The 15,127-nt window shown below is 43.3% G+C and overlaps 3 protein-coding genes across 7 annotated transcripts; 1 reads left to right on the forward strand and 2 right to left on the reverse strand.

Annotated features, from left to right (window-relative positions):
* Positions 1-950: 950 nt before the first annotated feature.
* On the reverse strand, positions 951-2,173 carry LOC126569494 (cytoplasmic dynein 2 light intermediate chain 1). The gene is made up of 2 exons (XM_050226631.1): positions 2,024-2,173; positions 951-1,952 (listed from the first exon to the last, which is right to left on the reverse strand). The coding sequence occupies exons 1-2, from the start codon at positions 2,171-2,173 to the stop codon at positions 1,068-1,070; spliced, it is 1,035 nt and encodes a 344-aa protein (XP_050082588.1). The 3' UTR covers positions 951-1,067.
* Positions 2,174-2,534: 361 nt separating this feature from the next.
* Positions 2,535-13,201, reverse strand: LOC126572848 (carnitine O-palmitoyltransferase 1, liver isoform). Of its 5 annotated transcripts, none has more exons than XM_050232529.1 (12): positions 13,077-13,201; positions 7,986-8,235; positions 7,785-7,921; positions 7,559-7,715; positions 7,004-7,447; positions 6,387-6,902; positions 6,292-6,317; positions 4,978-5,043; positions 4,351-4,489; positions 4,022-4,270; positions 3,590-3,949; positions 2,535-3,492 (listed from the first exon to the last, which is right to left on the reverse strand). In XM_050232529.1, the coding sequence occupies exons 2-12, from the start codon at positions 8,124-8,126 to the stop codon at positions 3,370-3,372; spliced, it is 2,358 nt and encodes a 785-aa protein (XP_050088486.1). In that variant the 5' UTR covers positions 8,127-8,235; positions 13,077-13,201; the 3' UTR covers positions 2,535-3,369. The 5 variants fall into 5 exon arrangements, with proteins under 5 accessions (XP_050088486.1, XP_050088488.1, XP_050088484.1 ...); XM_050232531.1 differs by lacking the exon at positions 4,978-5,043 and adding an exon at positions 5,643-5,705 and having other exon boundaries at positions 13,053-13,182; XM_050232527.1 differs by having other exon boundaries at positions 13,053-13,181.
* Positions 13,202-13,318: 117 nt separating this feature from the next.
* On the forward strand, positions 13,319-13,958 carry LOC126572849 (60S ribosomal protein L38). Its single transcript, XM_050232533.1, has 2 exons — positions 13,319-13,453; positions 13,531-13,958. The coding sequence occupies exon 2, from the start codon at positions 13,532-13,534 to the stop codon at positions 13,742-13,744; it is 213 nt and encodes a 70-aa protein (XP_050088490.1). The 5' UTR covers positions 13,319-13,453; position 13,531; the 3' UTR covers positions 13,745-13,958.
* The last annotated feature ends 1,169 nt before the right edge of the window (positions 13,959-15,127 follow it).

A 15,127-nucleotide genomic window follows, 5' to 3' on the forward strand; every position in this document is an offset into this window, starting at 1 on the left:
TAACGGAAGGTAGAAAGAAAATTTACATTTAACAAAACTGCAGACTTAAGTTATAAAATTCATTCATTTTTATCAACGTTATTAATTATCTCCTCTATTTCTTTTCATTCTTTTTTAACTAACTTATACAGACTTTTTTTTTTGGTAAATGATAGTGATATTTGTTGGAGGGAAATAATAAAATGTTTGGGGATATAGCACACTTGGGCGGACATTTCGCATCGCACAAAGAGAGCTAGTGGACTACAGACTTTCGTTTTCGATTTGTGGCTAAAATTATGCAAGGAACCCGTTTTTTGTAAATTATCTATTGTAATTGGTTCGGTAATATAAAAGTAAACCAATTGCTTAAATTTTCAAAAATATGCAACTATAAAATGGAAAATGTGATATCCTCACTACCAAATAAAATCGAATTACTGTAGCAAATAGTTGTTTTCTATTATCATTTAACACCAGAAAACGGTTTACTTTCTCATAAAGTGTATAAAAAGAACCCTATCATTTAGGCTCACCTCTTCTTTTTTCTCAAAACCGGACCACATCTCTTATCATGTTGAGACATCGAGGAGAGTTGATATTATCTTTTGAATTATAAAGCATCTGGTTATGCTTAGATATATCATAAATCTGTTCGTATTTGGCAATAAATGTCGTTGGAGTCGTCTATCTCCATGGTTATCAATCACATTATGCCATATCATACCACGTTGTTTTAAGGGACATTTGATGTATAATTTAATCAAAACAAAACAGAATTTAGAGAAGTGGGCAAAAAGTTATAGCTGTCGAAAGGTGTGTGAAATTAGTGAAGAAATTCGCTATATTATTCGCTACGAAAAGAGTTATGCGCCAACCTAATATTTGTATATTTCAGTACATCGTTTTAACTTTTATCTTCCAATTTTTAACAAACCGTGCCCTAATTCTTCAAGTTAATTCGTTCGTCGATTGGTTTCCTCTATGCATTACAGTGACCATCTTCCCTTAATATAAACCTCCTAAAATGTTCGATTATTGTTCTTGACATCATTACTTCCACTAAAGATGTCCTGAAATATAGCTATCTATTGGACAACTTCGAATTTCATGCGGATTTCAGTATCCTTGAGAACGTAGAGTAACTCCTCGTCCTTATGTGATCGAAGTTCATCGATTGTTGACTCTTTGAATCCTGGATCCTTGCCCGGATCGTCCGGAACGACGCTGTGACTGATAGGAACTTGTGGTATCTGCGTGACAAAACTGTGCCCAATTCGTTCCGAGTTTGTAGGCGTCACCCCGATCCGCTCCCAAGAATCTGCCCCAAAAGGAATAACCAGCGGAGCCGAAGGATCGAAGACTGCGGTACGGAAGGGATTGGACGGACTGGCGAACCCCAAATAGTTCAAAGTGTCCTTAGCTAGCTTGGTAAGGGAAGAGTTTTTCGATGAATAAAACAATACTGCCGCACCCAACGTGTGCGCGATTGAGCGCAGGCAACGGGACACGTGCTTTCGAATTTCCGAATCAAGGTTCTGAAAAATGTCGTACTTTCCACCGATAATTACAATTGGGAATGGAAAGAGTTCCAGCGTCGCCAGATCTGGGTGATCTTTACCTATTCTCTGCATCGTTAGTTCCTTCATCTCGTCCGTCTGTCCGAGGGAAGAATGTTTCGAAATTGCTTGCTTAAGGCCGTTAAGGACGGCTTCCAGATCCGTCCAAAGGCGATCGGGCTGGGCCAGATCTAGCATGATGATACTTGAAAATGAGGCCAAACCATGTGATCGGATGGGCATTTCAATGAGTTGAGCAGAGTTAGCCAAACTTCCCAGCTCCCACACGTTACAGATGTTTTTCTGCGCCCCTTGCCCCGAGGCTGTACGACGGCCAAATGAATATTCCAGTGCTAGGGTGGGCCGAGGAACATCGTCACGATCCAGAAACCTATTGATGAGCGTTGATTTTCCCTGCAATTACGATCGGTTTAGTATTATGCCATTCCGTTGTTTTTGTGGGTTGAGATTATCCAATCACTTACGACCCCTTTACTGCCAAGGACAAAAATCGTTCGTTCGGAAGGTGCCGTTGCAAGACGCGTTTCATTTTTCAGCTGCTCAGTGACCAGCTTTATGGCAATATCCTGTATCGTTTCGGTGGTATCTACTTCAATAGAATTAAGCTCACTCATACTTTTTATCTTTACAAATCCCGTGCAAACGTTGCTGACGGTGCCACAAACCCTGTACTGTGGCTACTGATATGGTTGACACCCTCAACAGCAAACGTCGCCGTTGCTAAGACCAAGGCAAAGTTTGACAAACAAATCCACGACTGCTATAGCAACGGGCAGTAACACCAAAATGTATTGCTCGTTCGTTGAAGATATTTTACAACCCACTGGGTATACTTTGTGGGTCACATATGGGACATCGTCAAACATTTCGTGGCATTACCTTCAAAGAGCAAAGAGTTTATTTCTAAACGGATTATTCGTTTTTAACAATCACAAGATAGTTTGAAAGCAAAAGTATTTATAAAGTCCGTTTATCTGGTTTAAAGTATAGTATTTATTGTGGAAAAAATCAACTTATGCACAGTTGCTGCTTAAAATGAGTAGCTTCAGTTCCCTGACTCTCTACGATCAGGTGGCTCACTTTTCATGGTTCTAAGGCCTTTCGACCCGAATTTTACTCCAGTTAAAATGTACTGTTTAATTGGCTATTTCCGATTTCAATCTCTCACTTCCCTGCAACGATCTTCTATTCGTAAAATTTATCGCTCTAAAAAAATAAACAATCAAAACCAAAAAACATACAAACAACTGCTCATCGTTTCTTACACTAATATTATTTTCTTCGCGTGGGTGTGGTTCGATTGTTTGATTTACATCATTATACATTTTCTAGCAAAAATTGCATTGTTGATTGCATGGGTGTATGGATCTATTCAGCCGATTAAGGGCTTCTTTTAACAACCTATTCCTCCAGGTCCAAAAATACTTCACGACTTGCGTTGAAACTAGTGCACGGTAACACACTAGCCGGGTATTGTGTTCCAAATATGAATTATTTAAAAAAAAAAGTATTTTAAGAAAAGAAATGAGAAGAAAACCAAAGGAAATTTGTTTGTTTAAGTTATTGCACATGATACTAGTCCGATCCATGATATGCAATGGTGCAAGAAACGCCACCAGTGTAAAAACAGAAGTGCTTCACGGTTTAAAATTGCACAGTATCTATTAAAATATAGTTAACGATTTCGCCTTAACGCACTATCTACTGCTACTTTGCCTATAGATCAGGATTGAATGAATGGGATATTACACACCCGCAAAAACCTGAGGCGCATAATAGTATCCAACATTAACCTTGCACTATCGAACGTCTACTTCTTGTGGGTCTTGGAACCGTCAGTGGTGCCTTGCTTCTGGAGGCTGCGGTATTCTTCGAAAAGGTGCTTCATGTCCGATAAGGCGCGACAAATCTCTTGTGCAAATCGTTCCGAACTCTGTAACAAGTTTCGTAAGCGTTCGATCATATTAGATGACATTTGTATTAAATAACAGAATATATCGAAGCGAGATTTCTAAATCTCGGTCACCTACCGTTGTACCGCATGACCGTTTCGAAGAAATGTGGAAGAAGATAAGGTCTTCGCCAGCGACGATGTACGAAACGCCGTAACCGTCATCGGCGACCGGACCAAAGCCACCACCGGCGCTGATGCAGTTCGGATGTTTTTTCAAATCCATCTTGGCCGTTTGACCATGCGGCGTTTGACTAGTGGATAATCTCCATGGTTCACTCAACACTTCCTGCAGGAAGGGTGAATCGATTTCCAGGTACTTGGACACGACATAAAGGCAAAACAGATGTCGATCGATACCTTTGCCACACATCGCGTCCTGATAGCCGAGCTGGTGGCGATCACAAGCAGCATTCAGCAGGCGCACACGCTCCTCAACCTACAAACAGGCGACAAACGCGAAACGTCTTAAATATCACTTCTTACTATCACATTTTATCAGCAAAATTACCGTAACATTGTTATCAAGCATCGCCTTTACCCAGTCGGCGGATTCGATTGTGCAAGGACGGACAGTTTCCGTGCGGCCTTCACGGAACAGGCGGGTCATGGACGCTTCGTAGGTAAGGGAAAATTTGCCCGCATCTCGATAGTATGCCAATTGAAGTGCCATTTGTATGAAAGCGTCTGGCGATAGACGGCATTTCTTCATCAGCCCCTTGCCGTAAGCATCGTGTACCAGAATTCGCAGATCAACATCCTGAAACAAACAAATAGATTTGCATTATTCTTCTTTGCCACATTGGTTTCTATTAGGCACACAAGGATTGTAGAACTTACATTTAGAAGCTTCTGCGCAGCCAGATGAGCTTCGTCGATAGCTTCCAGCGCCACTTTATCGTTCAAATCCCACACAAGGCGCTTGGGTGTTGGCGGCTCAAATTCAGGAATTCCAACTGTATTACCATTTTCATCATATCTAATGTTTCAATGGCAGGCAACCAAAACAGTTCCACAGGGAGAAAAATCGTTAGTATATACCGACAATATGGTTTTCCAATATGGTAGATCGCCTTGTTTGGAACGTTAAACTTGAGACATTCTATATTCTACGTGCAACATTCTAGAGAGCGATACTAGATATTAAGCCAAAGCGAAACTACGATCCTGAATTGGGGAAAAGCATGCAATAGTTAAAAAAGCTGGTACTGTTATAAAGTAAATGAGTTTTGTTACTTTTCTATGCCGAATATTGTGTTCATATGTGCTAACTAAGGTTAGTAACAAGCACGCAGGAAACATTTTCGAACTCTTAATTATCTCGGTCGTTATCCAATTGAATTTCAAATTATTTTTTCTAATACACTAAACTTGCATCCGAGGTCGGTGTGTGTACCAGAGTACAAATTGCCAGTCAGTTAGATTAGGTTATGGAGGGTGACAGTATGATCCTTAATAAACCATTACCGTTTGTTGGTTGCTTCATCAGCGACAATATTTTCCCAAACATGTGCCATAACAGGTGCATCAGCCCTGGGGTGAAAAACGGGGTGAAACGGTCAGTAGTAAGGGGTTGTTTGCATTCTGGTGGCTTAATATACAGCTATGAATATACAATAGAGATCTACACCATTCGTTTTTCATCGAAGTAGACTGAAAATAGTACGAGGATGCAGAAGAGACGCAGCAAGGAATTGACGATTGAATGAAAACTCCTTCTCCATGCTTGATATTTGGATTCCTCCACCAGCGACCTGATTCTGTAAAGCAGAACACAAAATGCGTGACCCAACCCAAGCGTTGCGGTGATTCCTTCCAAACACCGCAAATATACCTCAAGCCGAGCAGTATGAAAGAAAGCATGAACTGAACTTAAAATAATGAGGAAATCTATTTACAAAACAGCTCGTGCCTCTAAAAAAAATGTCTCCACAATGCATCAAAATAACTATCACCACGAGATTGCGGAAACGTGCGTTCCTACTTTCCTTCTCACTTAACCTTCTCCATTTTTAGCGTTTTTTTTATGCTTGACATAGATATTTACAAGAAAACATACAACTTTAAAAAACCACCAAACACTGAAAGCGAGAAGGTCGCGAGAAGGAAATAAAAATCACAAAATATTTTACCGCTGCTCTGTTTCGCCCATGATCAACATTTCCCAAATGTGTGACATGACTGCTGCATCAGCCCTGCAGAAGTACAATACGAGGACGATGTTTGCCGTGGAATAATCACAAATGCCAATTGTTTTTAGCCATAGGTTGGTGGTGAGGGGATAACATTTGCGGTTTGAGTTTCGATGAAAGGAACGTACAATCGAACGATGATGAACGGTGTGTGATTGGACGGACGTTGGAGGGCAACCATCGTTCGATTTTAACAGAAACGAAATAGGAAGAGAGAAAATAAAATAAAAATGAGACATCCGTAGAATGAAACAGTCTTTTGTCTGTGCATATCAATGCGCCCAATCAGGTATGTTTGCATGGTATGAGACCGGATTGATTTCGATCTCCTTCTATTACGACCGCCCTTCCCCCATGTTTTGAAACAAAACCATGTGTAATGTCATAGGGTAATGTGTACGATAACGATAAAATCGAATAAAAACAGACTGTACAAGGTCGAACCATGATATTGAATCGTCGATCAATAATGATGATCAATAAACCTAAAAGAGAAGAAGCTTCAACGTGTTGCTCCATACATTAACAGCACAGTTAATAAAGGGAATATCCCTTTTCATTGCTTCCACTGATTTTATACTCAACTTACCATGTGTGTTCCGCGTTGAAACCAATCTAAAAAAAAAAGAAAACAAAATCAATCATCAGCAATAGCCTTGAATGTTAGTTGCAAAGTGCACTCACCCTTCCATTGCTCCCTACACAAACCGTAAAGCTCTTGTCGAACCAACGATCGTGGCCATTGCCGTGAAGCAAATAACGCCCAAATTGATCCAACTTTTCTGGTTGTGCAATATCAAACTCGAATGGTTTTTCGTCCAACGATAACACAAACGCTGCGCTCTCTACCGTATGCAACGATGTCCTGTTGGCTCCTTTCGCAAACACAGTCTGGCGGATCTGGGCCCACTTGGTGCGATCACCGGCTGTCAGAGAAGCGAGCAGCTCTTCACCAGGCTGTGGTTTCTCTTCCTGCTGCTGAAGGATGTGGTCGATCTGCATCTGCAGCTCACAAGGTCGCAGCAAACGACCATTGTGATAGATAATGACCTTGTAGTAGCAGCCGCGATACAGCACCACAATATGATTCGAGTCTTGATAGTGAATAATTTTATCACTTTCAATGCCCGGTGCACGCACTGTGTTGAAAATGCGCTCGTACTGCCAGGAGCAAAGTGGCACTAATCCCTGCACTAGAATCTAAAATTAGAAAAACAAACGACACGAATCAAATAAACATTGAATGGACAATTAGATGACGATGATCACGCTGATTACGATCGGTGGATATCGATACTCACTGGTTCAAGCTCTTGTCGCTCAACGGTGCGGCGGAATTGCAGCAGCAGATGGATCACACTAGCCGCGCGGGCACTCTGTACCTTGGTTGGGTGCATAAAGATGGCATCGATACCGTAGAAATTGCTGTTTACCATTAGTGCCCCTCGTCCACGAAGGTAAACATACTCCTCCCACCAATCGGAAACGTAGTTCGTTGACCACCAGCTCTTCAGCACAAGGTAGCGTTGTAGCTTCGTGGCAATTCCCTGCTGGAATTCTTTCGCCAACCGTTCCATTCGGTTGTAGTTGGTATCGTCGAGCAGTGGACGAACAGAGCGCAGATAGCGGGACATCGTATCCTTCACACTTGGTAGTGGCAGTCGCGGAAGCGATCCCTGGAAGCTGTACAAGCCCGGCTTGTTCCAGGTAGCGAGGATCTTCACAAATAATCCCCAAAGTCTAGTCTATATCGTTGAGATGAAAAAGAGTATTGGCAGATAAAAAAAAAAAAAACAGATGAAAAAGATCTTAATTGAAAGCAAAAAAAAGTTCATTTGTTCTATGTGGTGTTGTACCTGAAGGGACGTCCTGCTACCAGGTGCGCGCTTCTCATACATCCAACCCTTGTACATAAGCAAAAGCTTTAGGGAATAGCGCATAGTGTAGCAAATCGATAGCCAAACAACTAATCCAGCTAATGAGCAAGCTATAACCTGCCACTGCAGCGTATCCCTGGAAATGAGAAAGAATTCAATTCAATATCCTCGCTAACCGTTGCGCATCCATTATTGTGGGACTCACCCTGGAAGCACCGTGAGCCATTTATTCACTAAATCGAACGGGACATGACGCTGGGAAAAATGTAACCCAATTGCTATTGCTATCACCAGCCAAAGGCTCTGCAGATGCGCCGGGTATACCCCGTTCCGAACGCCAGTCTGTAAATTTTGAAAAGGAAATGAAATTAAATGTTAACATAAAGCCGGTGCACTCCCTACTTACCCTCCAGCGAGCCAAGCGTTTACGCCAGGATCGAACACCTGACTGCCACACAAGATCCAAAACTTCGCGATCGTAGTTGATGTCCCATCCTTCGTGGGTGATGGAAAACGAAAAGGCAACAGCTGAATGCGCTTCAGCCATAGCACCGGTTGATCGTTACCGGTTCAAGGTTAAACGCTGTTTATCCACGATCGAACTCGGTTTCGGCAATTGCTGCTTTCAATCAAAAAAGCTCTCTAGTGTTCTCGAGCTGTGGTCCAACGGAGAGCAGAGCATGAAATGAAAATAAAAGAGTAGGTCGTAGGGTAAAAAATAGGTCATCAGGGTCTTTACTCTTTCGTCCGATAACAACAGTCCATCGTGATGTCCATGCGTAAGTATTGCTGATGTTTTCGTGACTGAAACCTACGCTACCTTATCTCACATGGGCTTAGGCATGGCTCTTGATAAGCGTCCTAGAATAGAAACAAGGGAGCGCTGGTGGAAATACTTTCAATGTCACTTCATCACAGTTCAGTGATGCCGGTTGTAGTGATCGAGTACAGAGGGAGTGTAAGAGGAGTAAACCACCATCATCAAGATTTCATTCGAGAATGAGAAAAGAAATCAAAAATTGAAACATTCGCCGATTGATCAATGTTGGTGATCATGCATATCGCATCTTGGCAACAAAAGTGCCAGCGCGACCTTGACAGTTGGAAAGGCAGCACCCGCTCTGTTGCACAAACTACCTCCCACTCCCAGCACCTTCCACCCCCTCCCCTCCCCCGTTTAGTTTTCATTTCATGTTTGACCAGTCCAAAGCAACGACCGGGGGGCATCGAACGAAGCTCCGCATTTAACGGTGACGGCCCAAAATGCCATTTTGGGAGACAGTTTCAAAACAACGGCTGACCGGAGAACCGTTGCACGGCAACTACTACCGGCTGGACGAACACTCTCACACCGCTATTTGGCATTGAACGGTGCCTCGTAAGCCACGCGTGTTGACTACGGCCACTCGATGGCAATGAACACTATTCAGCCACCACAAAACCAAACGAAAATTGTGCCTGTGTGAGTTTGTTGTTTGCTATCTGCTGTTTGTTGTTGGGAAATGTTGAAAAAATGCGTCTCTCTTCCTTCGGCTGCTAAAGACTGACCATTCATGTCTACTACCACCATTCGTTGTGCTGGAGCGACCATGGAGACCACACCACCAGCAACGGACGGTCGGTCTCCGGGGGGCTTGTGATTTGGTTAGCATCACCTTGAGCTTTGAGATGCGTTTTCCGCACGAAAGAAAAACTTTCTATTCGCAATGTCGTCACCGGATTCAGGGTGAGGTCACAGTCTGAGTTCAAAGTATCGACCAAATCATTGTACGGAGAAAAACTGCAGCTCACTGACGAGACGATTGCAGTGTACTCATGAACTACCTTCTTCTCTTAAGGTCGACCAGTTTGGAGCGCATGCTACCCTTTCACCCAAGCAGCCCAAGGGTCTACAATGCGATTTACTGTGTGCCTCTACAGCATGCAGTATGTTTCGTTTCTCGTTTGATAAAAACCTAAACCTTTTGATTGCATAAACCTTGAAAACTGAATAAAATCTACGATTAAATGCACTTCACTTTTAATTTATGGTTACCGAAGAACAGATTGCATGGCTGTAAGCATTCCAGACGCAACAGCCACGTTAATCAGCCGATAGTAGCAATCCGATCCTTTTTGACACTTGGTAAATCACTTGGTAACAAAACTGATAACTTCAGTTATCATTAGCCGCGCTCCTCTCTATCCCCACTTTCCATACAAACCTAGAAGATAAGTTGAACCGACCCACCGACCGACCGCACGCGTTGCCGAGTAAAAATTGACTAAGGCGCTTCTCGATTCGGACGAAGAGTTGTCCGTCCAACGTTCAAGACAGTGGGAAAACGTGTTGCAGCTCCACACACGCCACGCCACGCACCATTGTTTTGGTTGACATTTGTAGTAGTGATCTGGCTCAAGCGTGTTTCTGATCGAGAGTCATCGAAATCTAAGTGTACGGTGGTCTGCGTGTGATGGCGCCTACTACTGTCGTTGCTTGATCACCGGATTACAGATCATTCCGTTTTGTTATAAAGGCGAGGCGTTTTGCTAATTGATCTTTTCGCCTTGAAGGCAGTGCTAATCGCAAAATATTCATTAAAGTTCGCTCTAAAGGTGCGATATTATATAATGGTCGGTTTTGTAACAATTTAGGCAGTTACTTTACGTTCTTTTGATGCAATGTGCCCTTTAGATCTAACACCAAAAACGACAAGTCAATATTGGCTTAAACAATTGCGAATCGACGATGCGTGAGAGAGAGAGTCGATAAGATACCCGCCGTTAGAACCATCTAACCGCGTATGCTATGCGGTAATCGACCGGTCACGAAACAAACAAAAAAACTGACCAAGTGTCACTTACCCCACGGCCTGCCGGTTCGCTTAAAATATTTTGCTGCTCAAATACGAGCACAAGAATGGCGAAGCCGGTTTCGCGGCCGCCGTGACGTAAACGAATAGACAGTACAAAGTCCGCCGTCGATTGGCAAGCTGTTGCGTCGCACCGCAGATAGCTCCCGATAGGTTCTGGTGCCGCCACTACCGCTGTCCCCACCGATCAATCCGGAAAGGCGAGATAGCGCAAACGAGCGTTCTTCCTGATCGTTCGTCTGAACCATGAATGAGATGAGTATTTCTAGAAGTGCGTATAAAGCATATACAGGTTAATTTAATGTTCTTAACCGTGAATCATTTGTGGAGCCCTTGTGATTTGCTACCCCAAAACGAACCAGATCAATCCAGATAAATGACTCCGAGATGACCTTAGAGCCAGGCCGGGACAGAGAGTCATGATAAAATTCGGTCGGTATCAAGGTGTAGCTTTAAATGGATTTATACGCATAACGTCAGAGCGCACGTGGCTGTGACTGTGAAGATTAAAAGGCTCCACAATCCACAAGGTTTTGTGCGTAATTAAAATAGCACTCCACACTTTCCGTGTTCAGCTTATTTATGCAATCTATTTTCGCTTGCTTCGATCGCATCCTTTCCATAGGTCATCGTAGAATCACGGAGCATAACGAAAACGATCATTACCATACCTTTGCCGCTGGTGTTTCTTATCCAACGTCCTATTGATTGCATTGGAAATACATTTGTTTCAAGGATTCAACAAAAATGTTCGTTTAGCAAGAATATTCAATGCCTTTTGTGTTCCTCCATTTCGGTGTCACCTGCGCTGTTGTGCAAACACATCCATGTGATGCGTGTAGTGCGGTAATCAGTTCCCTGGGGGGAGTACGTCATACCCTTCATATGTCTGTGCATATCGAACCTTTAGAGTGGAAAACAAACACACAAAAAATCGACCAGTACCGATAAATAATGTGTCTACTAGGGTACCAGAAACAACCAGGATACCGGGGCGGTTCCCGCGTCAGAAGATAAGCTGGATTAAAGAGGTTTATTGGAGCATGAGGAATCCTCATGTCTTCGTGATAAGATGTTTGGTTCACGATTGTGCGTGGATGGATGGTCATTGGCCGGCTAGGGTCGTGATAATAATACAGGAAGAAATTCCCGTAAGAAGACGATCCGTTCGAAGGTCGTTCCTGAACCCGCTAAGCCATTTTGCGTATCGCGTGCGGTCCGACCTGTTCACTGAGGTGGACATGTCGTCATCAAAGCCACCAGCGCCAGTGTCACGTTGCTCCAGCGGTACAGTGCAAATCAGGAACAAGACCTTTGGAACGGCTTCTTGCATGGCGGTATGAATCAACAGATGACTAGATTGACTGCAATCAAATGATATGCAACGAAATTGGCATTCTCGCCAGTGACATAGTGATGGCCACAGAAGCTTCTTGGATCTTGGAACAATTCTGAACGGCGTTCGGAGTGGCCAGTGAAAAGCGGTATCCTCGGTTTGCTTCTATTTCCAAAGGAAAGCTAGATTAGATGGCCTTCACCAGCTGGACACACAACCGCTGGTTAATTCACAAGTTATCACGACACTGTATTAGTGCTGGAGCGCGAACCGACGACGATGCGTGGTTGTGATGTGCTTTTCCGCCGAGATCCACGTTCGGTCGCGTTCCACCAGCTGAACCGTGAGGACTTTGACCGGAACGTAGAAAAGAGTTTGAACGTTGACTGGCGGCGGCTCTTCGCTGCAGTCGTCGCCTACGATACGGTTGCATAATTTCCATTATTTATCTATGCTTGCTTCGAAGGTTTGCATTGGAAGGGAATTTTCGGGCACAGAATACACTTTGGACGCTTCGACACACATCAAAAGGAACCTCTTACTGGGTAGTATTATATGGAATAAGAGAGAATAAAGCAAGAACTCAATACTTTACGTGTAAAATGGACTGATCGCTGTACCGGCAGCTGAGCTGTGTGGATTAAGTTCAATGACGGAAGTGCTGTGTGTTTGCTCGCACACGTGCAGGAAAATATTAATGAACACCAGGAATCGTTGCATAGTAATTAGATAAACTAGGCAGTCGGTCAGAGGGCACCGGTACTGTGTAGATGCCGTTTAGAACTTGCTAGTCAAGCGACCGTTAATGATAAAGGAAATAATTAAACGCACGACGACGCAGACGTTTTTTTACTGTTTTGGAGACATTCGTAAATTTCACTCAACGAGCCTAATGAGAATGTTAGTCCCTTAACCGCTTCCAAAAGTTCAGTGACTTACACATTAGGCGATGGCCAGCCGAACTGTTTTGCTACCCTTCAAACACGTGCAGACAGGCAGTAATTGCTCCATAATTGTTTTATCAATTACGACCTTGCCTCGCTTGCAAACCACCGCAAGGGTCCGTCGATTTTGCTCGTGCCACGCACTGTTTTTGTTGGCCACTTTGGCCGCCTCAAAACTGGGTCAGTGGAAAACCCGAGGGAACGGGGCAAGGCAAGGACGAACGTGTTTATGTTCCCCACAACACCAGCAAAGCAAATGAAACCAACACCAACAGCAGGGCACTTTCAATAAATCGTCAATTACGAGTTAGTTACGGGATTTCTGCGAAAAACGTTCTTACCTTACCTGTTACGTTCACGCTTACCTTGCGAATCGACGCGCAGGTGGAGGAATCGGCGAAACACACTTCCTGTACTACAATCTCATATAAACTTCTATTTTAAGCCTCTATTTGCTCTTGCCTCGATTCGCTAATTCTCTGAGGCGCCTCGAAGCAAAGTGTCTGCTCGACAAAACTGCTCGACTTCATTTCGAGTCGGTCTACTCGAACGAGTCGGGTGATTCGTGAGACCCCTCGTTAACGTACAAAATCCCGCCAGGGGGCAGCAGCATCGAGAAACGGAAGTGCGGACTGTCACCTGGTCGGTACGCTCTTTCTCCGGGTTGTCGCTCTCGTCAACAACACGCACGCTACCGAAGTGGAATAAATTTTCCATTTTCGCAGCCGTAAAAAGGTGTAAAGTAAGTGGAAATTTGCCCCCAAAGCGCCACTGTGCCCCCGGCAAGACTACATCGTTGTTTTCCATTCCTTTCCACAGGATGCCGCAGGAAATTAAGGAAGTGAAAGACTTCCTCATCAAGGCTCGCAGGAAGGATGCGCGCGCGGTCAAGATAAAGAAGAACGAGACGAACACCAAGTTCAAGATCCGTTGTTCCCGCTACCTTTACACGCTGGTGGTCAAAGACAAGGAGAAGGCCGAAAAACTGAAGCAGTCGCTGCCACCGGGTCTGCAGGTTAAGGAAGTGAAGTGAAGAGTGCTGCGCCTTCAACTGCCTCTCAGAGGGGGGGGAGTTTGATCGGATGCGCCCCGGGCTGCCGGCGATTGCTTTGGAGCGATTCGATTGGGGTCGATTTTGTTCATGTAGTCTTACGTTTGCAGTTAACCATTGCTCGGAAACGATGGCCAGGCGTCGGTGGTTCCGGCGGTGCAGGTGAATAAAGGTTATGTGATGAAATCGATAAGTACCCAATTGCTACTCCAGTTTGTGTTTTTGTGATCACGATAAAAGTTTCAGTGTCTTGTAGCAATCACATGATGACGTGTGAATGGTTCGGCAATCCTTTTTACATTAGCCAAGGAATCTCCTCGATGAACCGGTAAAAGATTTGTGAATTCCAGGACGGGTACGGGGGGTGTTTTATGCTTCTGATACCTAAGCGGTTCGTGGTTTGTCCCTTTTTAAAGGGTTTGTTTGCTTGTCCTTATTCCTTTCCTTTTAATCATCCTTCTTTTTGCCAATTAAACTTTTCTCAAAATATGAATTTACATATGTTCGATGAAAAAATTCTACCAAAAGGTTGACGGATTACAGGAAAACTTTGTTGAAAGCATTACTCAGTTTGCATGTTTAATTTTTAACAAACAACATAACATTTATTCAGATCAGATATTAGGCACCGGTTAGTAATCCTTCCTCCAAGGATTCATCTTCTGGATTCCCTTCCAGCAGATACAGAATCATAGGGCAAAACTCTCGTTCGATCCATTTTACAAAATCTCTCCAGTTTACTTGCTTCTTTGTAGATTTTCTGGACAATCAACAAATCTGGTACAACAAATTACAGGAATATGTACATGAGGAAATATTCAATATCGCACACAGAAATGCAATTTATTTTTATGTTTGACTGGTATCTGGCATAAGCTTTTGCATGAGCATTAAAATCACCTCATTTTTAGTTTTATAAGTAATTTTTTGCACTGCTCAGGAAGTTATTATTTCAAACATGCCTCCTCTATTTTACATGACCTATGGTTGCTGTGGTTTAGATCCCTAGGTTTTGAATCAAATTCTTTATTTCTGTTTAGGATACCATCCATCCTATTATCTTATAAAGGATAGACAATTTGATGAAATTCGATGAGGGAGTCTTAATTGAAGGTTTGTTTTCCGCAGACTTGTAACCGATACTGTTATTTTCGCGATTGCACGTGTTTTTGCCAATCAAATCAGATCAAAAGAGGCACGAGCTCACTTGATCTGTTATTGAGATCATGTTTTCTCGTTAGTCACAACAATTATAACCAAGGTTCTAACGCTTGTTTGAAACTGTGTTTCGTAAAAACTTTAATGCATCCACTAGAAACGAGGCATTTGCGTTTTTTTTAAACATATATAAGGACGGACGAGCCG

The sequence above is a fragment of the Anopheles aquasalis genome, chromosome 2 (genome assembly GCF_943734665.1).
Source record: "Anopheles aquasalis chromosome 2, idAnoAquaMG_Q_19, whole genome shotgun sequence".
Lineage (NCBI taxonomy): Eukaryota > Metazoa > Arthropoda > Insecta > Diptera > Culicidae > Anopheles > Anopheles aquasalis.